Genomic DNA, 25,697 nt, shown 5'->3' with positions numbered 1-25,697 from the left:
TACAGGATATTCAGGGAAGGCCCGCTGCAATCCATGTATAGGATAAACAGGGAAGGCCCGCTGCAATCCAGGTACAGGATACACAGGGAAGGCCCGCTGCAATCCATGTATAGGATAAACAGGGAAGGCCCGCTGCAATCCAGGTACAGGATACACAGGGAAGGCCCGCTGCAATCCCAGGTACAGGATACACAGGGAAGGCCTGCTGCAATCCAGGTACAGCAGACACAGAGAAGGCCCGCTGCAATCCAGATACAGGATACACAGGGGAGGCCCACTGCAATCCAGATACAGGATACACAGGGAAGGCCCTCTGTAATCCCAGGTACAGGATACACACGGAAGGCCCACTGCAATCCAGGTACAGGATACACAGGGAAGGCCCGCTGCAATCCAGGTACAGGATACACAGGGAAGGCCCGCTGCAATCCAGGTACAGGATATACAGGGAAGGCCCGCTGCAATCCATGTATAGGATAAACAGGGAAGGCCCGCTGCAATCCAGGTACAGGATACACAGGGAAGGCCCGCTGCAATCCCAGGTACAGGATACACAGGGAAGGCCTGCTGCAATCCAGGTACAGCAGACACAGAGAAGGCCCGCTGCAATCCAGGCACAGGATACACAGGGAAGGCCCTCTGTAATCCCAGGTACAGGATACACACGGAAGGCCCGCTGCAATCCAGGTACAGGATACACAGGGAAGGCCCTCTGTAATCCAGGTACAGGAGACACAGGGAAAGCCACTGCGATCCCAGGTACAGGAGACACAGGGAAGGCCCGCTGCTATCCCAGGTACAGAATACACAGGGAAGGCTCGCTGCAATCCAGGTACAGCAAACACAGGGAAGGCCCGCTGCAATCCAGGTACAGGATACACAGGGAAGGCCCGCTGCAATCCAGGTACAGGATACACATGGAAGGCCCGCTGCAATCCAGGTACAGGATACACAGGGAAGGCCCGCTGCAATCCCAGGTACAGGATACACAGGGAAGGCCTGCTGCAATCCAGGTACAGGATACACAGGGAAGGCCCGCTGCAATCCCAGGTACAGGATACACAGGGAAGGCCCGCTGCAATCCAGGTACAGGATACACCGGGAAGGCCCGCTGCAATCCAGTTACAGGAGACACAGGGAAGGCCCGCTGCTATCCCAGGTACAGGATACACAGGGAAGGCCCGCTGCAATCCCAGGTACAGGATACACAGGGAAGTCCCGCTATAATCCAGGTACCGGATACACAGGGAAGGCCCACTGCAATCCAGGTACAGGATACACAGGGAAGGCCCACTGCAATCCATGTGTGGTATAGTGTGTGAGTGAGGAGTAACAGGTATAGTGAGTGACAGAGGAGGAGCAGGGATAGTGAGTGAGAGAGGGTAGGAGCAGGGATAGTGAGTGAGCAGCAGGAATAGTGAGTGACACAGGAGGATGCAGGGATAGTGAGTGAGGAGCAGGTATAGTGAGTGAGGGAGGAGGGGCAGGGATAGTGAGTGACACGAAAAGCAGGGGTAGTGAGTGAGTGAGGAGAAGCAGGAATAGTAAGTGAGGAGAAGCAGGAATAGTAAGTGAGGAGGAGCAGGGATAGTGAGTGCGAGAGGGTAGGAGCAGGGATAGTGAGTGAGCAGCAGGAATAGTGAGTGACACAGGAGGATCCTCTGTAATCCAGGTACAGGAGACACAGGGAAGGCCCGCTGCAATCCAGGTACAGGATACACAGGGAAGGCCTGCTGCAATCCAGGTACAGAATACACAGGGAAGGCCCACTGCAATCCCAGGTACAGGATACACAGGGAAGGCCCACTGTAATCCAGGTACAGGATACACAGGGAAGGCCCTCTGTAATCCCAGGTACAGGATACACAGGGAAGGCCCACTGTAATCCAGGTACAGGATACACAGGGAAGGCCCTCTGTAATCCCAGGTACAGAATACACAGGGAAGGCCCGCTGCAATCCAAGTACAGGATACACAGGGAAGGCCCTCTGCAATCCAGGTACAGGATACACATGGAAGGCCCGCTGCAATCCCAGGTACAGGATACACAGGGAAGGCCCGCTGCAATCCAGATACAGGATACACATGGAAGGCCCGCTGCAATCCCAGGTACAGGATACACAGGGAAGGCCCGCTGCAATCCCAGGTACAGGATACACAGGGAAGGCCCACTGCAATCCAGGTACAGGATACACAGAGAAGGCCCGCTGCAATCCCAGGTACAGGATACACAGGGAAGGCCCGCTGCAATCCAGGTACAGGATACACAGGGAAGGCCTGCTGCAATCCAAGAACAGGATACACAGGGAAGGCCCGCTGCAATCCCAGGTACAGGATACACAGGGAAGGCCCACTGCAATCCAGGTACAGGATACACAGGGAAGGCCCGCTGCAATCCCAGGTACAGGATACACATGGAAGGCCCGCTGCAATCCAGGTACAGCAGACACAGGGAAGGCCCGCTGCAATCCAGGTACAGGATACACAGGGAAGGCCCGCTGCAATCCCAGGTACAGGATACACATGGAAGGCCCGCTGCAATCCAGGTACAGGATACACAGGGAAGGCCCGCTGCAATCCCAGGTACAGGATACACAGGGAAGGCCCGCTGCAATCCCAGGTACAGGATACACATGGAAGGCCGGCTGCAATCCAGATACAGGATACACATGGAAGGCCCGCTGCAATCCAGGTACAGGATACACAGGGAAGGCCCGCTGCAATCCCAGGTACAGGATACACAGGGAAGGCCTGCTGCAATCCAGATACAGGATACACATGGAAGGCCCGCTGCAATCCCAGGTACAGGATACACAGGGAAGGCCCGCTGCAATCCAGGTACAGGATACACAGGGAAGGCCCGCTGCAATCCCAGGTACAGGATACACAGGGAAGGCCCGCTGCAATCCAGGTACAGGATACACAGGGAAGGCCTGCTGCAATCCAAGAACAGGATACACAGGGAAGGCCCGCTGCAATCCCAGGTACAGGATACACAGGGAAGGCCCACTGCAATCCAGGTACAGGATACACAGGGAAGGCCCGCTGCAATCCCAGGTACAGGATACACATGGAAGGCCCGCTGCAATCCAGGTACAGCAGACACAGGGAAGGCCCGCTGCAATCCAGGTACAGGATACACAGGGAAGGCCCGCTGCAATCCCAGGTACAGGATACACAGGGAAGGCCCGCTGCAATCCAGGTACAGGATACACATGGAAGGCCCGCTGCAATCCAGGTACAGGATACACAGGGAAGGCCCGCTGCAATCCCAGGTACAGGATACACAGGGAAGGCCCGCTGCAATCCAGGTACAGGATACACCGGGAAGGCCTGCTGCAATCCAGGTACAGGAGACACAGGGAAGGCCCGCTGCAATCCAGTTACAGGAGACACAGGGAAGGCCCGCTGCTATCCCAGGTACAGGATACACAGGGAAGGCCCGCTGCAATCCAGGTACAGGATACACAGGGAAGTCCCGCTATAATCCAGGTACCGGATACACAGGGAAGGCCCACTGCAATCCAGGTACAGGATATCCAGGGAAGGCCCACTGCAATCCATGTGTGGTATAGTGTGTGAGTGAGGAGTAACAGGTATAGTGAGTGACAGAGGAGGAGCAGGGATAGTGAGTGAGAGAGGGTAGGAGCAGGGATAGTGAGTGAGCAGCAGGAATAGTGAGTGACACAGGAGGATGCAGGGATAGTGAGTGAGGAGCAGGTATAGTGAGTGAGGGAGGAGGGGCAGGGATAGTGAGTGACACGAAAAGCAGGGGTAGTGAGTGAGTGAGGAGAAGCAGGAATAGTAAGTGAGGAGAAGCAGGAATAGTAAGTGAGGAGGAGCAGGGATAGTGAGTGCGGAGGAGCAGGGATAGTGAGTGACACGAGGAGTAGGGGTAGTGAGTGAGTGAGGAGAAGCAGGAATAGTAAGTGAGGAGAAGCAGGAATAGTAAGTGAGGAGAAGCAGGAATAGTAAGTGAGGAGGAGCAGGGATAGTGAGTGCGGAGGAGCAGGGTTAGTGAGTGCGGAGGAGCAGGGATAGTGAGTGCGGAAGAGCAGGGATAGTGAGTGACATGAGGAGCAGGGGTAGTGAGTGAGTGAGGAGAAGCAGGAATAGTAAGTGAGGAGAAGCAGGAATAGTAAGTGAGGAGGAGCAGGGATAGTGAGTGCGGAGGAGCAGGGATAGTGAGTGACACAGGCACAGGATACACAGGGAAGGCCTGCTGCAATCCAGGTACAGCAGACACAGAGAAGGCCCGCTGCACACGGCGCTCCCCCACCCGCTCACAACGTGGAACGGAGGGGAAGCGCCGTGTGCGCCTCCTGCCCCAGGCCGCCACTCTCGCCCGCCCCCTCAGCCGCCAACCTCCCGCTCCCCCCCAACCCACCCAGTAAAGTCAGTAACTCACCCACCCACCCAGTCAGTAACCCACCAACCCAATCAGTAACCCACCCACCCAGTCACCCATCCACCCAGTCAGTAACCCACCCACCAAGTCACCCACCCACCCAGTCAGTAACCCACCCACCAAGTCACCCACCCACCCAGTCAGTCAGTAACCCACCCACCCAGTCACCCATCCAACCAGTCACCCATCCACCCAGTCACCCATCCACCCAGTCAGTAAAGCAGCAGCTCAAAAGATAATGAAATGATAAATGAAAACTCTTAAAGAGTAAAACCCCCACAAAACAGTGGAGTCTCAATCCATGCTAGACGCGCCGTGGGGGGCGTGCCTAGTGACATCACGAAGCTGGTCCACCCTCATTGGGTGAACCGCACACGTGACCTGTCTGTCGCACTGAGAAATCAGTTTAACTGATTTCTCACGCAACACGCATCCGCATGGACGCGAACACTGCCTTAATGCACTCTAGTCGCTCAGTGTGCAGACGCCTCCACATGGTCTGCGTCACCATGGCCCTTGTCTAAAGTCTCATCAGAGAGCATAAAACCCCTCATACAGAATAAAGTCTCATCAGGGATCAGAAACCCCTCACACAGAATAAAGTCTCATCAGGGATCAGAAAACCCCTCACACAGAATAAAGTCTCATCAGAGATCAGAAAACCCCTCACACAGAATAAAGTCTCATCAGAGATCAGAAAACCCCTCACACAGAATAAAGTCTCATCAGAGATCAGAAACCCCCTCACACAGAATAAAGTCTCATCAGAGATCAGAAACCCCTCACCCAGAATAAAGTCTCATCAGGGATCAGAAACCCCCTCACCCAAAATAAAGTCTCATCAGAGATCAGAAAACCCCTCACACAGAATAAAGTCTCATCAGGGATCAGAAACCCCCTCACACAGAATAAAGTCTCATCAGAGATCATATAAACCCCTCACACAGAATAAAGTCTCATCAGAGATCAGAAACCCCCTCACACAGAATAAAGTCTCATCAGGGATCAGAAACCCCCTCACACAGAATAAAGTCTCATCAGAGATCAGAAACCCCCTCACACAGAATAAAGTCTCATCAGGGATCAGAAACCCCCTCACACAGAATAAAGTCTCATCAGGGATCAGAAACCCCCTCACACAGAATAAAGTCTCATCAGGGATCATAAACCCCTCACACAGAATAAAGTCTCATCAGAGATCAGAAAACCCCTCACACAGAATAAAGTCTCATCAGAGATCAGAAACCCCTCACCCAGAATAAAGTCTCATCAGGGATCAGAAACACCCTCACCCAAAATAAAGTCTCATCAGAGATCAGAAAACCCCTCACACAGAATAAAAGTCTCATCAGAGATCAGAAACCCCTCACCCAGAATAAAGTCTCATCAGGGATCAGAAACCCCCTCACCCAAAATAAAGTCTCATCAGAGATCAGAAAACCCCTCACACAGAATAAAGTCTCATCAGGGATCAGAAACCCCCTCACACAGAATAAAGTCTCATCAGAGATCATATAAACCCCTCACACAGAATAAAGTCTCATCAGAGATCAGAAACCCCCTCACACAAAATAAAGTCTCATCAGAGATCAGAAAACCCCTCACACAGAATAAAGTCTCATCAGGGATCAGAAACCCCCTCACACAGAATAAAGTCTCATCAGAGATCATATAAACCCCTCACACAGAATAAAGTCTCATCAGAGATCAGAAACCCCCTCACACAGAATAAAGTCTCATCAGGGATCAGAAACCCCCTCACACAGAATAAAGTCTCATCAGAGATCAGAAACCCCCTCACACAGAATAAAGTCTCATCAGGGATCAGAAACCCCCTCACACAGAATAAAGTCTCATCAGGGATCAGAAACCCCCTCACACAGAATAAAGTCTCATCAGGGATCATAAACCCCTCACACAGAATAAAGTCTCATCAGAGATCAGAAAACCCCTCACACAGAATAAAGTCTCATCAGAGATCAGAAACCCCTCACCCAGAATAAAGTCTCATCAGGGATCAGAAACACCCTCACCCAAAATAAAGTCTCATCAGAGATCAGAAAACCCCTCACACAGAATAAAAGTCTCATCAGAGATCAGAAACCCCTCACCCAGAATAAAGTCTCATCAGGGATCAGAAACCCCCTCACCCAAAATAAAGTCTCATCAGAGATCAGAAAACCCCTCACACAGAATAAAGTCTCATCAGGGATCAGAAACCCCCTCACACAGAATAAAGTCTCATCAGAGATCATATAAACCCCTCACACAGAATAAAGTCTCATCAGAGATCAGAAACCCCCTCACACAGAATAAAGTCTCATCAGGGATCAGAAACCCCCTCACACAGAATAAACTCTCATCAGAGATCAGAAACCCCCTCACACAGAATAAAGTCTCATCAGGGATCAGAAACCCCCTCACACAGAATAAAGTCTCATCAGGGATCAGAAACCCCCTCACACAGAATAAAGTCTCATCAGGGATCATAAACCCCTCACACAGAATAAAGTCTCATCAGGGATCAGAAACCCCCTCACACAGAATAAAGTCTCATCAGGGATCAGAAACCTCTCACACAGAATAAAGTCTCATCAGGGATCAGAAACCCCCTCACACAGAATAAAGTCTCATCAGGGATCAGAAACCCCCTCACACAGAATAAAGTCTCATCAGGGATCAGAAACCCCCTCACCCAGAATAAAGTCTCATCAGAGATCAGAAAACCCCTCACACAGAATAAAGTCTCATCAGGGATCAGAAACCCCCTCACACAGAATAAAGTCTCATCAGAGATCATATAAACCCCTCACACAGAATAAAGTCTCATCAGAGATCAGAAACCCCCTCACACAGAATAAAGTCTCATCAGAGATCATATAAACCCCTCACACAGAATAAAGTCTCATCAGGAATCAGAAACCCCTCACACAGAATAAAGTCTCATCAGGGATCAGAAACCCCCTCACACAGAATAAAGTCTCATCAGGGATCAGAAACCCCCTCACACAGAATAAAGTCTCATCAGGGATCAGAAACCCCTCACACAGAATAAAGTCTCATCAGGGATCAGAAACCCCCTCACCCAGAATAAAGTCTCATCAGGGATCAGAAAACCCCTCACACAGAATAAAGTCTCATCAGGGATCAGAAACCCCTCACACAGAATAAAGTCTCATCAGGGATCAGAAACCCCCTCACACAGAATAAAGTCTCATCAGGGATCAGAAACCTCTCACACAGAATAAAGTCTCATCAGGGATCAGAAACCCCCTCACACAGAATAAAGTCTCATCAGAGATCAGAAAACCCCTCACACAGAATAAAGTCTCATCAGAAATCATATAAACCCCTCACACAGAATAAAGTCTCATCAGGGATCAGAAACCCCCTCACCCAGAATAAAGTCTCATCAGGGATCAGAAAACCCCTCACACAGAATAAAGTCTCATCAGGGATCAGAAAACCCCTCACACAGAATAAAGTCTCATCAGGGATCAGAAACCCCCTCACCCAGAATAAAGTCTCATCAGGGATCAGAAACCCCCTCACACAGAATAAAGTCTCATCAGGGATCAGAAAACCCCTCACACAGAATAAAGTCTCATCAGGGATCAGAAACCTCTCACACAGAATAAAGTCTCATCAGAGATCAGAAAACCCCTCACACAGAATAAAGTGTCATCAGAGATCAGAAACCCCCTCACACAGAATAAAGTCTCATCAGGGATCAGAAACCCCCTCACACAGAATAAAGTCTCATCAGGGATCAGAAACCCCCTCACACAGAATAAAGTCTCATCAGGGATCAGAAAACTCCTCACACAGAATAAAGTCTCATCAGGGATCAGAAAACCTCTCACACAGAATAAAGTCTCATCAGGGATCAGAAACCCCCTCACACAGAATAAAGTCTCATCAGGGATCATAAACCCCTCACACAGAATAAAGTCTCATCAGAGATCAGAAACCCCCTCACACAGAATAAAGTCTCATCAGGGATCAGAAACCCCCTCACACAGAATAAAGTCTCATCAGAGATCAGAAACCCCCTCACACAGAATAAAGTCTCATCAGGGATCAGAAACCCCCTCACACAGAATAAAGTCTCATCAGGGATCAGAAACCCCCTCACACAGAATAAAGTCTCATCAGGGATCATAAACCCCTCACACAGAATAAAGTCTCATCAGAGATCAGAAAACCCCTCACACAGAATAAAGTCTCATCAGAGATCAGAAACCCCTCACCCAGAATAAAGTCTCATCAGGGATCAGAAACACCCTCACCCAAAATAAAGTCTCATCAGAGATCAGAAAACCCCTCACACAGAATAAAAGTCTCATCAGAGATCAGAAACCCCTCACCCAGAATAAAGTCTCATCAGGGATCAGAAACCCCCTCACCCAAAATAAAGTCTCATCAGAGATCAGAAAACCCCTCACACAGAATAAAGTCTCATCAGGGATCAGAAACCCCCTCACACAGAATAAAGTCTCATCAGAGATCATATAAACCCCTCACACAGAATAAAGTCTCATCAGAGATCAGAAACCCCCTCACACAGAATAAAGTCTCATCAGGGATCAGAAACCCCCTCACACAGAATAAACTCTCATCAGAGATCAGAAACCCCCTCACACAGAATAAAGTCTCATCAGGGATCAGAAACCCCCTCACACAGAATAAAGTCTCATCAGGGATCAGAAACCCCCTCACACAGAATAAAGTCTCATCAGGGATCATAAACCCCTCACACAGAATAAAGTCTCATCAGGGATCAGAAACCCCCTCACACAGAATAAAGTCTCATCAGGGATCAGAAACCTCTCACACAGAATAAAGTCTCATCAGGGATCAGAAACCCCCTCACACAGAATAAAGTCTCATCAGGGATCAGAAACCCCCTCACACAGAATAAAGTCTCATCAGGGATCAGAAACCCCCTCACCCAGAATAAAGTCTCATCAGAGATCAGAAAACCCCTCACACAGAATAAAGTCTCATCAGGGATCAGAAACCCCCTCACACAGAATAAAGTCTCATCAGAGATCATATAAACCCCTCACACAGAATAAAGTCTCATCAGAGATCAGAAACCCCCTCACACAGAATAAAGTCTCATCAGAGATCATATAAACCCCTCACACAGAATAAAGTCTCATCAGGAATCAGAAACCCCTCACACAGAATAAAGTCTCATCAGGGATCAGAAACCCCCTCACACAGAATAAAGTCTCATCAGGGATCAGAAACCCCCTCACACAGAATAAAGTCTCATCAGGGATCAGAAACCCCTCACACAGAATAAAGTCTCATCAGGGATCAGAAACCCCCTCACCCAGAATAAAGTCTCATCAGGGATCAGAAAACCCCTCACACAGAATAAAGTCTCATCAGGGATCAGAAACCCCTCACACAGAATAAAGTCTCATCAGGGATCAGAAACCCCCTCACACAGAATAAAGTCTCATCAGGGATCAGAAACCTCTCACACAGAATAAAGTCTCATCAGGGATCAGAAACCCCCTCACACAGAATAAAGTCTCATCAGAGATCAGAAAACCCCTCACACAGAATAAAGTCTCATCAGAAATCATATAAACCCCTCACACAGAATAAAGTCTCATCAGGGATCAGAAACCCCCTCACCCAGAATAAAGTCTCATCAGGGATCAGAAAACCCCTCACACAGAATAAAGTCTCATCAGGGATCAGAAAACCCCTCACACAGAATAAAGTCTCATCAGGGATCAGAAACCCCCTCACCCAGAATAAAGTCTCATCAGGGATCAGAAACCCCCTCACACAGAATAAAGTCTCATCAGGGATCAGAAAACCCCTCACACAGAATAAAGTCTCATCAGGGATCAGAAACCTCTCACACAGAATAAAGTCTCATCAGAGATCAGAAAACCCCTCACACAGAATAAAGTGTCATCAGAGATCAGAAACCCCCTCACACAGAATAAAGTCTCATCAGGGATCAGAAACCCCCTCACACAGAATAAAGTCTCATCAGGGATCAGAAACCCCCTCACACAGAATAAAGTCTCATCAGGGATCAGAAAACTCCTCACACAGAATAAAGTCTCATCAGGGATCAGAAAACCTCTCACACAGAATAAAGTCTCATCAGGGATCAGAAACCCCCTCACACAGAATAAAGTCTCATCAGGGATCAGAAACCCCCTCACACAGAATAAAGTCTCATCAGGGATCAGAAAACCTCTCACACAGAATAAAGTCTCATCAGGGATCAGAAACCCCCTCACCCAGAATAAAGTCTCATCAGGGATCAGAAAACCCCTCACACAGAATAAAGTCTCATCAGGGATCAGAAACCCCCTCACCCAGAATAAAGTCTCATCAGGGATCAGAAAACCCCTCACCCAGAATAAAGTCTCATCAGGGATCAGAAACCCCCTCACACAGAATAAAGTCTCATCAGGGATCAGAAACCCCCTCACACAGAATAAAGTCTCATCAGGGATCAGAAACCCCTCACACAGAATAAAGTCTCATCAGGGATCAGAAACCCCTCACACAGAATAAAGTCTCATCAGAAATCATAAAAAAATCATAATGAATTCAGAAAGAAATCAGAAAAAAATGAGGGAGACACTGAGAGGAGGCGGAGACGCGCACGCAACCCACACCCCAGCAGCGCGCACGCACCCTCCTCTGGGCGGCGTCGTGATATCACCGCGATCGTGACGTCACAAAAGGAACTGCCAGAGAGCGCTGGCGTCCGGCGGAGAGACACACACAGAGAGAGACAGCCGCAGCACCGCGAGACACCGCGGCAGCACTCACAGGCAGACAGCAGGGGCACCGTCACACGTCACCTCCCGGCCTGACCCTGCACCTCCACGGAGCACTGTCACCGAGGCCCCGGGGCTGCGAGAGTGCGAGAGGCGGCAGCACCGGGAGGCCCAGGAGGAGAGAGAGGGCTCACACACCGGAGAGACCGCAGCACCGCGTTACTTTACAGGCTGGTGACTGAGCAAGCCAAGGGACAGCTTCTCCTGTGCCCACAGAGAGGGAGGTCACGTTATACAGGGGTGACACGCTGTATACAGGGGGAAGAGACTGCTTCCAAGGGACACGCTCTATACAAGGGGAGAGACTGCTTGGGCCTCTGCAGCAAGAGACCGTGTGTTCATCTCAGAGTTGTATACACTGAGGTACACGTTACACGGCATAAACTACATGCCAGGCTGCGGACGCGGCTGCTAACCGCTCGCAACGTTACGTGTAGACGGTGACCCCCAAAGGAGACGTCGTCGAGAATCCTTTTTATTGCCGTACGTCCGGTGCGTGACCCTGTTGGTGACCGTGTGTGTAAGGTGCGCGACGCGTTCCACATCGGCCCCCTCTGCTGTATTAACCCGGTGACCCTGACCAGTGTTGGGTAGCGACCGAAAGGAACGTAAAGGAGTCCGCCTTCCCCTTCGCTGCTGGATAACGTGTAACTTATTCGCTCAAGAATTCGCTTTGCGCTCCGCACTCGACTCCACAGTATTTGCCCCGGGCTTAGTTTGTTACCCCCATTGACTTTACCCCTCTCCACGGTTTCCTTGGCTCTTCCATCCATTGACTTGCCTCTTGGCTGCTTGTTTTTGTTGCTGGGTAAGGAGAAGCTTTGGCCTTTTCCTGCCGCCTCCCTCCCCACTTCCTCCCTCCCCTCTTGGCGCGCTAGTGTTGCCCACCATGGCGCATCAACAGATGACCAGTTCGCAGAAGGCCCTGATGCTGGAGCTCAAATCTCTGCAGGAGGAGCCGGTTGAGGGTTTCCGTATCACGCTGGTGGACGAGAGCGACCTATACAACTGGGAGGTGGCCATCTTCGGACCCCCAAACACGCTGTACGAGGGGGGTTACTTCAAGGTAAGCGCCCACGCACCAGTGTTTGTCAACAGTGTGACTGCACCGGGGGTGCGGTCAATCACTGATCTCCTGGGCCATCGTCTACTGCAGTGGTGGGCCTCTCCACTCCTCAAGGGCCACCAGCAGGTCAGGTTTGTAGGATATCCTTTCTTCAGTCAGTCTTTGACTGGGCCACCTATGCTGAAGCAGGGAGACTGAAAACCTGATATGTTGGTGGCCCTTGAGGACTAGAGTTGCCCACTCCTGGCCTACTGGATACAAACAAACTTGTGTCTAATAGATGGTATCCGTGAGCACGGTACAGACATGCTAAGATCTTACCAATAGTAGGCACTTTTTTTTAAATTCATGGTATATATCTATATTAACCAAGACCTTCCAATCCCTATTATTCATAAAGCTCGTGGTCATATTTTGTGAACAGTAGAGCTGAGCCCTCTACACACACCTAGTATGTTACAGCTACGCAGTGAGTCGAAAGGGATGCTCAAGTGTGTACATTATTTTGAGCCACAGAGCTTTTTGCTTTAAGTAACAGCTTTCAAAAGGTTGGGGATATTACATTATTATTATTCTGTAATATTTCAGTGAGTTTGTAAAGCGGCTCGTGGAGAAGGTGCATTTGTGCTATTTTTGGCGAGGTACCGAGCAAAACATAGGTTGGTTGGTAATCTCTTTGAGACTGGGCTACATTGTTCGAACTCTATAAGTTAGTTGCTATGTAAAGCGGATGCCTCGTACGCTGCCCTACATTACTGATGCCCTGTAAATATCGGCACAACGCGGGCCTTGTGAGCCCTGGCTCAGACCAGGTTTATTTTGTTATTTATTTTACCCGGGGGCTATCTGGTCACAATGAACACAGGTGCCGCTTCCAATGCCGTAGCCTTTATACCCAAAGCTGTTTGGAATAGTCTTACAGTAACATGTACGTTTTAATAGTGTACATGTTACGTGTGGGTAATGGGGTTGTGTTTAATCTAATGCAAGGGGGAATGAAGATGCTAAGCTGGCCTAAATCATTCTTATTATTTTATCTACTGCGTGTGAAGTATGGTTTAAACATCGCTTAACTAAATGTCACAGGTATATACAGTACCTAAATGGGAGAGAACACTAGGTTTTCCGACCTCACTATAGCCACATTTTCTTTTTCACATGTACTGTGTTACACCTACCTTTTTTTATTTATTTTTTATTTTAGAAGTACACCTCCAATGCCTGGTGCTCTGAGGGTACAGAGTGGGCTTAGTGTACCACTAATTTACAGACCTTTATGGTCAACTCCTACCAAGTGTCCTAGCAAACCTTTGCAAGATGGGGCCTGGAAAGCGTGGCTCTTTATATACAGGATACATTAGCCGTAACGCCACAATCCCCATTAAAAGCCTGAATGAGTTTACCTGTATGATGTTAGTAACTTGACTCATAAGCATGTCCCGCGTCTCACCTCTAGCTTCTCAGGTTAATATTGCAACCTTTTTACACTATACAGGCATACCCCGGTTTAAGGACACTTACTTTAAGTACATGTCGCCCAGTAGGCAAATGGCAGCTCGCGCATGCGCCTGTCAGCACGCCCTGAACCGCAATACCGGCTCCCTACCTGTACCGAAGCTGTGTGCAAGCGGGGAGCCTATAGAGCCTGTTACACATGCGTTATTTACATCAGTTATGCACGTATATGATGATTGCAGTACAGTACATGCAACGATAAGTGGGAAAAGGTAGTGCTTCACTTTAAGTACATTTTCGCTGTACATACATGCTCTGGTCCCATTGTGTACGTTAATGCGGGGTATGCCTGTAGTGGGCTCTGGGAGAACTTCATTTTAATCTCCCGGACACGTACTATTTCAGGTGCTTATTTCCTGAACTAGGCACCAGATTTAAAATCTAAAAAACAGCATTGATAGGGGGAGAAGAGATCTATTAAACTGCACAAAAAATAAAAAATCAGCGTGGGCAGTTTACTTTGCTATTCCTACTTTCCTCCGTTCAGTATCGCTGTGGGTTAATATAGGGGGGTGTTTATGGCAGAAGGGAGAGTTGTGGAAGCAGCCATCTTAATGTGACTTGCTAAAAATGCATATTTTATTCTTTCAACCACCCTTTCTCGTATATTGCCACTGAACGTCTGACCTTTCTGCCTCTTGTGCCGCTTTCTCAAACTAACATCTAGGAATCTATGCCGATTTAACCCCTTTGTTCCCAAAACAGTCGCAAGGACCTGGCACAACCAGGGAGCGTTGATGTTCTACCTCCTGCTTTTTCACTCCTAGATTCAATTTCCCTGGTCTTACTCAACTCTTCCCCCTCCCCCCCACATTCAAGTCATTGGGGCCTGGTTGCGACCATGTGTTCACAACACAGGCGATCACGTGGTTGGTTACTGACAGATCCGTGGCAGGACTGCAAAGGCTGCAATCCCACGTAAGCAGGCACAAAAAGGCAAATCAATTAAGCAACAGATCATTATAAATTGCTTCCTTACAAAGATTCAATTAACTTTTACATTACAGTGTTTGTATACTGTGTAAAATACGATGAAATTCATATCTGTTTGGCCAACGAAGGCATCCTACTTTAAAAATAGGATTGATAATTGTGTCTGGTTTCTTTAAAGCCTCAAACTATTATTATCCTTATCCTTGTTATATAAGGACTATTAAAATACATTCATAACAAAACTATAACATTTGGTTACCAAGAGAGCCTAGAATTAAAGAAAAATAAAATAAAAATGTAAACTTGTTTTCTTAATTGTATTGTATGTCTTTATTTAAATAGCGCCAAAAGTGTACTTGGCTCTTCACAAAGTATACTGTACGGGGGATTATTATACAATAAGCACAGCAAAATCAGACAATAGGAAAGGAAGTCCCTGCCCCGAAGAGCTTACAATCCAAGTGGTATGATGGGAGACTTGGAGACAGCAGGTGAGGGAATAAGTGCAGTTGATGGCAGTGCTTGGCCACAATGGTTGGTAGGAGTGACTGGGTGTGGGACAGTAACCATGAGTGCAGGCTATTGGGATGCCACTAATTGAGCCAGCTGGGCTGAAGTAGGAATATCCTGAAAACCTAGCCTGTTTATGGCCCTCGGACTGGAGTTGTGCAGGCCTGCGGTAGAGGGTGTGAATAGAGGATTTGTGTGGGTGTTTTTTTAAATTTTTATTGAGGGGTAAAGAAGTTGTTGGGAGAGAGGTGTATAAATGGTGGAGTGGGGAAGTTGGAAAAAATAGAGACGTTCACAAAGGAGTGAGGAAACCGTGAACAGAAAAAGCAATGGGGAGGACATAGTGACATGAGGAGAGACTTCCCAGTTATTGGAGGATTGTCACGGGAGACCCGGCCATTTACACCTTTTCACCAGGATTATGCATTGAGCAAAACGAGTTAATGAAATAAATTGTAAATTTATTCACAGGAAAAGGCAAAAACACAATGTTACACAAACTACAGCAAAAAGATACTTGGGAATTGGGGTTGAAAAACTATACTTTCCTAGGTTTAGGGGCTTATCAATCCAAAGCTTAACCTAAAAAGTCTTCAAACTGAAATCAACCTGCAGTTCCAAACGCCACAGCTCCCCTCTCCAAAGGGCTGGAGTTCACTTGGTGCTTAGAATCTTAGAAAACGTTGAGACCTAGGAGAACACTGAAAAACACTAAATCTGATTTGCGCAAGGGGTTATAATACCTCTGACCTTCATTCAAAAAATACTATAGCCCAATCCAAAGCGTGAAGTTTCCCAGCTGCCAATCAGACAAGCTGGTAGACACAACCGGGTTACCTTGAAATCTGAATTAACTAAGGGGCATGGGCATTTTGGCACCTCTGACCCTGGTTCCCTCAATGCCACCCACGGTGACCGGCTCCTGCCAGTCTGGTGGGGCAAATGCACATGCAAATAGTGTCCATTGATCTCAGGACGTGAATACTTGTCTGTCCCCCCCTGTCCAAATGGTCTTGACACCTCAGACACATCCTCTGTAGCTTTCATCTCCACCGTATGAGTAGACACAGTGGCACCCAAGTTAGTAGCCCACTGGCTTACTGAGAACACTGGCTCTGAACGTCCCAGCTCATTTCTGTGCATAAACAGGATATTTTTAAAGTGTGTATTTTATGGAACAGTGTGTTTTAAAACATACTGTTCCATAAAATATACACTTTAAAAAAATATCCTAAGTCTTTAGGTTATGGGAATAGAATAAGAAGCTGCATGTTATTTATTACTAGCCATATTCCCCACATTCTCTACAATAAACTTAGGACTGGACTTTTAAAAGGACCCTCAACATTTGTAGATGATTGGAGTACCCCAGACCCCGATACTGGTTCTGGGCGAACTGGGCATTTACTTGGTATCCCCATTAACCTAGGGACCCTTTGACGGTTTCAGGGACACCTCACATCCCTATGCCAAGTTTACCTCTCTTGGCTGTGCTGAAGCAGGGACCCCTAGTGAGTCGCGCAAGCGTTTTCAAGGAGAGGTATTACCGAGACCATGTAGCCAGGCGTCGACCTGATTCCTGGGTACATTTTTAGGGGAACCAGCAACTCTGGGCCCTGACTAGATAGACACAATCTGACAACACTTTCTCTGCAAACCACCCCCTGAAACTCCTACCACAGCAATCCCTGCTTGCTGGCATCACTGGAAAGGTAACACAAATTATTATTTGTCGCATAATTACAGGTAATGCTTTTACAACAGTTGGGTCCAAGAGCTGACACTCCTGAACCCCAAAACATGGATCAGAGGTAACCAAACTGGCTTAACCTTTATTAGTGAGCCTGGCTACCTCTTCACCGTCACAAGGATAGGAAGAGTACAAGTAATCACGGCATTTAGCAAGTCAAGTTCTCACAGTTGCAAAGTTGTTGTTGTGGTGCAGAGTCCAGATCTTCCTCTAATCTTCACCTCCAATTTCAACTCCAAAATTAACTGTACAGACACTTTAAATGTGACACTTAAGGTGATACACAGCCATAATACTTTTAAGATTCAAAATGGACAATATTTAGCCCTTTAAACATGCCACTGCCATTAGTTAACTTTGGTCTTTGATGGCAGCGCCCATTTATATTGAATTTGTTTACGTCCCTGCTTACTTGTGGTAAAAAGTTACAATCAGCAGGGGCGTCTTTCTCGAATGGAAATCTTTCTTTGTAGGTGTTTGTAGGACACTAGAGGTTAAAGCTGCAGTTCAAACAATATTCTACATGTGTTTAATAAATCAGTTCTGTACTATGAGAAAATACTTGTAGCATTTAAAAAAATAAAAAAAATATTTGAAAGACATTTGTAATGTATTTTAAAGAAACAGGCATGTTTGTTCCTATAGCAACAATTTAGTCACATCCCCTTCTGAAACAGCACCTCCATTTTGAGACCTGCCCTCTTTATCAGTGAACCAATTGAATCTAGTGCCTGCCTGGTCACATGATCTTCCCCACAGAACTTTGACTCTTGGTGCAGCAGAAGAGAACCCAGGATGCATTTGGTGAACCCCGAGCCAAAACTTCATCCATTGATTTTACAGGAGAACGGATGGATCAGCAATTTAGTTAATCACTTATCGGTGTGTAGATTGTGTTGATGCACATATTGAATGAAGAAAAAAATAACTTATCTAAAAAAAACAAACAGTTTTAACTGCAGCTTTAAAACCGGCTTTGTCATTTGGGAGAGACACGTTATAAAAAATTCTTTTATCACTGTAATAAAACGCGATTCTCCCCGTCAGCAAGAGCGTACTGTGACATGCTCTTTTCTACCAGGCATACATGTGCTAGATAAAAGCAGTGCACCTTTTTGAGAACACTCCGCTTAATACTTTACGCCTAGCAACTTTAAAAGAAGCGCTGAAAATCCTGGAATAAAAATAAAACATTTATAACGGATATATGTTAAGCGTTCGAAATAAAGGGGACAAGGATGTAAATTATTGCCCTTGCTGTTTGACATTGTGTTAGAACCACTTGCACACAAATTTGAGAGCACTGTAGAATTAAAAGGGATAAAAATTGGTACACAGGAACTAAAAATAGCTTCATTTGCAGACTATATTGTGCTATTTGTCTCGCATCCCCCAAAAATCCATACCATTAATTTTTTTTAAAACCATTTTAGCGTTTGTTTTGTTTTCAGGATATAAAACATATTTTAACAAATAAGAAGTATTCTGGTTAGACCATAAAGAGGAACAAAGGATATATGAATGTGGAGGGATTGCCTTTAAAGTGGCAAAAATCCATTTAAAATATTTCTGAATAAATAGTCCTGCTGATATATTGTGTATGTATACTGTATATGTACGACATACTACACACCTTTTTTGTTGAGTGTAACATGATGTGGAGAAATTGGTTTATCTTAATCTGTTGGGCAGATGCACTACAGTTAAATCAAGCTTCCAAAAGATTATGTACACATTGATGATGCTACCATTATTAATTGGCAACAATGGCATCAAACTTTTTAACAAGTACAGTTCAGCAGATTTTTTTTTTAGTAGAATTATAAAACACAGAATAAGTTTACAAAAATGTATGCAACCAAAAAATATAGGCAATAGAGCACCCCCAAAAATGAAGAGGTATAATTTAGCATGTTTCTTTAGGCATATCAACGATGGGCTAACTAAATCCGCAGATTTTTTTTGAACATTGATGTAGAATTGGAAATTATCAAACCGGTTGATTTTTGCAGGTTTTCTTCAGAAAATAAATTCTGGGCAGGCAATCTGAAAGGACATTTTGGTAAAGGACACACACAAAGCTTGGGTTAATATTTGTAAGACCTTTAGGAGACCTCTGCTATACTCTTACTACTTACCTGTGATGGGAAATCCCAGACTTTATACCAGGCACGGAGAATCCCCACTTTCAACCTTTTGCAAGATGTGATAGTTATAATAATAGACCTGTGGGATGCAGAAAATAAGGTCATATATTCCTTTGAAGAAACTGTATAATATACATAATAATAATTTTATTTGCATATTGCCAGATACAACGCTACATAAAGTCGATACTAGAGATTTTCACCGATCTTTGGAGAGAATGGTCTTGAGAAAATGAGTTACCGAGCTCCAAAAAAGTGTTTTTAAAGATGAAATTAAAACCCGTTTAATAATGACTATATGATAAAGGGGTGTTGGTTCTGGTCGTGGAAGAGCAATATAACAGGTTTGATTTCAGAAGCAGATTTGATCAGAGCAGGGGTCTCAAACTCTGTCCTCATGGGCCACCAACAGGCCAGGCTTTTATGGATATCCTTGCTTCAGCACAGGTGGCTCCATGTTTGAGTCCTGTGCTGAAGCTGGGATATCCATAAAAGCTGGCCTGTTTGGTGGCCCTTGAGGACTGTTTGAGACCCCTGGAATAGTAGTTGGTATGGAAAGTGTACCCTCTGTCTCCAGGAAATGTTACTGAAATGTATGCATTGAGCATACTCCCCCCCCCCCCCCCCCTTACATGGTGTAGGCATGTGTATGACTCCGCAATAGGTAGTTGGCTGCCTTAAGTGTTGTGACAGGGCAGATTTTTCCATTGCATATGGAGCTGTCGAAAAATGGCAAACTACGGGAATAAAGTAATGCTATAATGGCAAACTACGGGAATAAAGTAATGCTATACAGTACTGTATATATAAAACAAATATTTAAAATCCATATAACAGAGGAAAATGTTCTGTTGGGAAATATTTCCACGTGTAGTATGAAAGACCACAAAATGCCACCTAAAATACTCCTTTCTATCTTGGTGGTAGCAAAAAAGATCACAATGAATAGAGCAGAATGGTCCCACCATCAGAGTTGGAGGGAGAGTTTTTCATATTAAAAGATTGACAGAAGAAATCCATTTAATAATGGAGATGTTTTAGGAATCTAAATAATATGGGATTCCTTCTTAAAATTGTCAAGAGGAAAGACAGGCTCTCGTATTGGGGGAGAGAGATGGTGAATCTTAGTATTGGAAGGTCACTCCATTTCAGATATAAGTCAACTACAAGAATCAGGTTTACATTTCTGTGACGTTTAGAGAAAGCAAGATGGGAAAATGATGCAAAGGTATACTGTATGTATTATATGCAATAGGAAAATATGTGCTTGACTCCCCCCCCCCCCCCAATTTGTCCCTCTTCTGTTCCACACCCTCCCCACTTCACACACGGCAAATGTCACCATTTATAGATGTAGGTATAATATAATTGTTTATGAAGATTTGCACTTAAGTAACATTGATGCTGGAAATATTGTGCATTGGTGTGTGGAATATTTATTGACAATAAAAATAACGCCTAGACCATAAGAAATGGTCTAAGTGTATGAGACTCTGAGCTGACCGATCTCATCCTGAAGAATTGATACCTGTGAGCCAGTCTAGTCAAAGTACCCTCAAGCAGCTCCTCGTGGAGACTAACAAAAGAGAATCCAGATCCATTGTGCCCTGTTGGTTTGTAACACTGTAATTGACTTTCCAAATGCCTGTAGGCCATCAAAAAGAGCTTATTTTTCTTTTAGCTTTTGCTGGCTAATTTAGAGTAACATGTTTCAACAAAAATCGAATTCTTTGGCAGAAAATGACAGATCAGGCCTTTTTTCTCAAGCATCGATTTCATTACTACTAATGTATGGGCAGTATGCATATATTCTTACATTTTTATAGACATGGAAGAGGAGAAAAAACGATTACTCAGGAGGATCTTCACTAAAGTATAGAGGGTCTGTATAATTACACACATGGGCATCTTTGTTTAGAGCCACGGAGAGTGTAAAAAAAGCTTCCGTGCTAGTGCAGTGTGACATTCAGTCTCTGCAAGTGCCCTTGTAAGTACTGCTCATGTTATCCACCAGGCATAGGCCCTCTAAATCCATTTACCCACACTCCCCATACAAGTCCTCCCTTCTATTACCCAATGAATGGAAGAATGCAGCATTCCATCGTTACCAATTATAGGGCATTGGTGGGAAGTGAGATTGGGGGAGGGGTCGGCTTATGCTCCTTGCGCACTATTTTGCACTAAGCTTCGCTGTGTAGGAATTCCCCCATCGTTTAGTTGTATGTGGGACTGCGACTCGAATTGCAGAGATGCATAATGAATCAACTGTTTTTTTAATTCTAATTTTGTTGATTACCCTTATGGATACGGTGTTTACTGCCTCTGGCTTGAATGGCAGTCCATGCTGGATCAGGGTGCAACACCCCACATTGCTGCTGCATGTGAACACATCACAGGGTGTTCAACGATTTTCAGAAGAGAAATGACATTGCCTTACCTTTACTGGCTCTGTTAAAGGTGAAATCCAACATGATCGGACAGACAACTTATTACAGACTAACCAGCTTCCGTAAAGAAATTGGAAAGGAGTTAAAAGTAGAATTTCTTTGGGGCCTCTGAATAGGGAAGTGTTTTTTTTTTTTCTCCAATGGTGTTTTCTTTCCCCTTGTCTCACTTGGTCCTTATTGGAGAGCCAGTAGTGTTAAAACGAGCGGGAACTCTGGCAGTTCAAGCACTTGCTGATCACAGCGACATCACACAAGTCTAACTTAAAAAATAATTAAGTACTTGTGTCTGGGGTAAAAAAAGGCATCAATCTCATATCAGGAGTGGTTAACTCCAGTCCTCAAGGGCCACCAACAGGTCAGGTTTTAAGGATCTCTGCTTCAGCGCAGGTGGTTCAATCAGTGGGCCCAGTCACTGACTGAGCCACCTGTGCTGAAGCAGTGATATCCTTGTTTGGTGGCTCTTGAAGACTGGAGTTGGCCACCCCTGACCTTGAGCTTTTCACTGGAATTGGTTCGATGTGGTGGTCTCAGAAGGGATCCCCCTTTAGGGACAGGGTGGGGGAGGGGGAATAAAGGTAGAGAATACGGTTGATTGACGAACCTCTCCCCCATTCAGCGGCCCAGAAGAAACGTTGCGTGCTAATTTCCAAGAAAGCTTCGTTAAGAACATAAATTACATGCTTTACAACATTTTAGTCTGTAAACTGCAAGGATTTTAACTTTTTAATAACTTAACATGTAGATGGGAATTCATTTGCACCTATACAGTATAAAATGTAGTTACTTTACTTCTAAAACATTGCTCCAGTTAAAGTTCTCCCCTCTAGGGTTCTTCACTTTAGTATGAGATCATTATCCAAACAGTTTCAGATGGTGGGAGGGGGAGGGGGTTAGAGGTTATGGGGCAAGTGATGGATTCGTTTGGATATTTACAGTATTTCAGTTAACAATACCTTGCTGTTTTTTACAACATATTTCCTCCCTTAGGCTGATTAAATATTTAAAGACAGCCAATTATACTGTATTGATGAGTTTATGTTTTTCTTCTGCTTGGTGGGCCTGCTCTTACTTTGGCTCCCCTTACATCTATTGCCTTTGTCCTTAGGCTGCGTCCAGGGTGACGCTGAGCTGGTGCGGGCGCCCACGCTGGCCACGATGAGACACATTGCAACAATGTGTGTGGCCTGCGTGATCGCCCCCCCTGTGCGTGCCCGTGAGCTGTCCTCGGCGCTCAGATACAAGAGTTTCAAAAATTTGAATCTGTAGCTCCGATTTCAGATCACATGACTAAATTTACCCAATCGGAGGACAGCAATGCAAAACCAATGCAATACAAGCATTGGGAGCTTGCATTGTATTGCATTGGTTGCTGTGCTCTGACACGGGGGGGGGGGGGGGCACACGAAACCGAAAACGGAGAGATGTGAACGGGGGGGGGGGGGGGGGGGTAAAACGGAGTGGTGGTGGTGGGGGGTAAAACGGAGTGGTGGTGTGGAGGGGGGGGTAAAACGAAGTGGTGGTGGTGGGGCAAACGGAATGGTGGTGGGCGAGAGGAGGGAAGGGGGGATTTTAGTTGGCTGACGTTAGTCAGCCTTTCCAGAATGGTGCCGCGCACGGCGGGGAGCCGACAGATAGCAGCGAAGACGGGTAAGATCATCTCTTCGCGTGTGTACACAAATTTAATAAATATTTTATTTTTACCAATTTTTTACGCACGCCCGCACTATATAACAGCCCTAATTTACGGCTTCAGATGGTAACTAACCATGTCCCTACCTCACTTAATAAAGTTATGCATAATGCAATATGTAGCTCCTCTCCCCGTCAAATGGACGTCATACAGACCACCCAGATATTGCTGTTACTGTACATGCACAAGAGTTAGAAACAACCAGGAAAACAAAGCGCTTTCCGGGGGACGAGTAGCACCGTTCCAGAGACTCTGTAGCTACGTGCCACCAAGAGACATGCACAGGCAAGCTACGCGGATTACAGGGCTAAAGGACGGCACGTGGACGAAGGGGGTCGTTGGATGGGAGGTAGCCTTTCAGACGGGTAACTATTATAGTCTTGTGCATTTACATCATACACAGCTTGGCTATAAGATATCACTGCATATGCTCTGACACCAGTTGGTAAGACCACACCTTGAATATGCAGTACAATTTTGGGCACCACGCCTAAGAAAAGACATTAAGGAACTAGAGAGAGTGCAGTGAAGAGCCACCAAATTAATAAAGGGGATGGACATTCTAACTTATGAGAGGCTAGCTAAATTAGATTATTTTACATTAGAAAAGAGGCGTCTCAGAGGGGATATGATAACTATATACAAATATATTCAGGGACAATACAAGGAGCTTTCAAAAGAACTATTCATCCCACGGGCAGAACAAAGGACTCGGGAGTATCCCTTTAGTTTGGAGGAAAGGAGATTTCACCAGCAACAAAGGAAAGGGTTCTTTACAGTAAGGGCAGTTACAATGTGGGATTCATTACCCATAGAGACTGATGGCAGATACAATAGATACCTTTAAAAAAAACGTTGGGCATCTTTTTAGAAAGGGAAGGTGTAGAGGGATATACCAAATAAGTAAACATGGGAAGGCTATTGATCCAGGGAGTAATTTCCAATTCTTGGTCAGGAAGGAATTTGTTACTCCCCATATGAGATTAGATGATGTCACTGGGATATTTGTTTGCCTTACTCTGGATCAATATACTGCAAGTACCAATATAGGATCAAGTATCTGTCTTCTAACTTTAGCATAGGTTGAACTTAATGGACAATTTTTTTTTCTCCCATCCACCTCTACTATGTAACTATCTTAAAAGGTTATGATTTTATAAATGGCCCATTAATACAATAATCTGAAACTGATATACGTTGCACGCTGTCTTAAAAAAAAAAAAAAAAAAAAACAGATTCCGTTTATTTTTACTTGTGATTGTATGTCTTTATATAGCGCTAAAAGTGTACTCAGCGCTTCACAAAGAATACAGTACAGGGAATTATAAATATACAATAAGTGCAGCAAAATCAGACAATAGGAAAGGAAATCCCTGGCCTGAAGAGCTTACAATCTTAGAGGTTTTATGGGAAACTTACACAGACAGCAGGTGAGGGAGTAAGTGCTGTAGATGGCAGTGCTTGGTCACAATGGGTGTTGGGAGTGACTGAGTGTGGGACAATAGCCACGAGTGCAGGCTATTGGGATGCTTTCTGCAGTTATTTTAGCAATGCTGTCTTTTTTTTTTTTTTTATCTATCTCTGTTTTTAGAACCATGGTAGTCAGGGAATAGTTAACGAATGAACCGCGCACAAATGATTTTATATACGAATAATTGAATAATATAATAAAGTGGGAAGTGCAAAATACAAGGGCCAAAATTTTAGGCCACTGAAAACAAATGATGTGACCTTAAATAAGGTAAGTGAGAGTTGGCTGCTAACAGCAGAACATGGCTCAACATCTCATGAAACCAAAAGGGAAAAAAAGAGAAAAAAGCGTTGTGCTGTAGTAAACAAATGATCTCCACTGAAAGAATTTTTATTTACTACACCAGGGGTGCGCAAACTTGCTGCTCTGTGCCCTCCCCCTGCGTCGCGCCCCCCTTACCTCAAATGTAGTCAAATGACACGCGGGGTCATGTGACGTCACATGACTGCACGGCGTCATTATGGATACGCGTGGACTGAACCCGGGTAAGTGAGCCGCGCACCCCTGTATTACACCGTTGTTCGCTTTTTCCCTTTTTTCTCTCTCTCGTTTTTTAGGCATGGAATAGACTGGTACAGCATACTCACTTTGTATTATGGCTCCAATTTTTAAGGGGTGGGAGGATAAATTGAGTGTAGCTCGAGCTGGTAAATAGGAGACGATTCATGTCCTATTCAGCTGCAAAGGAAAAAGCAGTACCTGTACATTGTTGTCCTTCGATGAAGCTGTGTACACTGGCGATTTTATATAAATATACATAAGGTACGTAACACTACTCTGAGCTACCTTGCTTGTTTTAAGCACCCTTACCTGTGCTACTCTAGGACATTCCTCCCACCCTCTCCCACCTCCCCCCTGGTTCAGTGAAGAAGCCAT

General features: G+C 45.7%; 1 protein-coding gene across 1 annotated transcript in view; it reads left to right on the top strand.

Moving 5' to 3' along the window:
* Positions 1-11,131: 11,131 nt before the first annotated feature.
* Positions 11,132-25,697, top strand: part of UBE2R2 (ubiquitin conjugating enzyme E2 R2) — a 74,595-nt gene continuing 60,029 nt past the window's right edge. Inside the window, exon 1 of the mRNA XM_075583043.1 lies at positions 11,132-12,298. Coding sequence (XP_075439158.1) covers positions 12,122-12,298 — 177 coding nt within the window. The 5' untranslated portion in view covers positions 11,132-12,121. The remainder of the gene's footprint in view (positions 12,299-25,697) is intronic.

This window comes from Ascaphus truei, chromosome 1 (genome assembly GCF_040206685.1).
Source record: "Ascaphus truei isolate aAscTru1 chromosome 1, aAscTru1.hap1, whole genome shotgun sequence".
Taxonomy (NCBI): Eukaryota; Metazoa; Chordata; class Amphibia; order Anura; family Ascaphidae; genus Ascaphus; species Ascaphus truei.
Note: the sequence above shows the minus strand (reverse complement) of the source record. Positions and strands in the feature narration are given on the sequence as shown.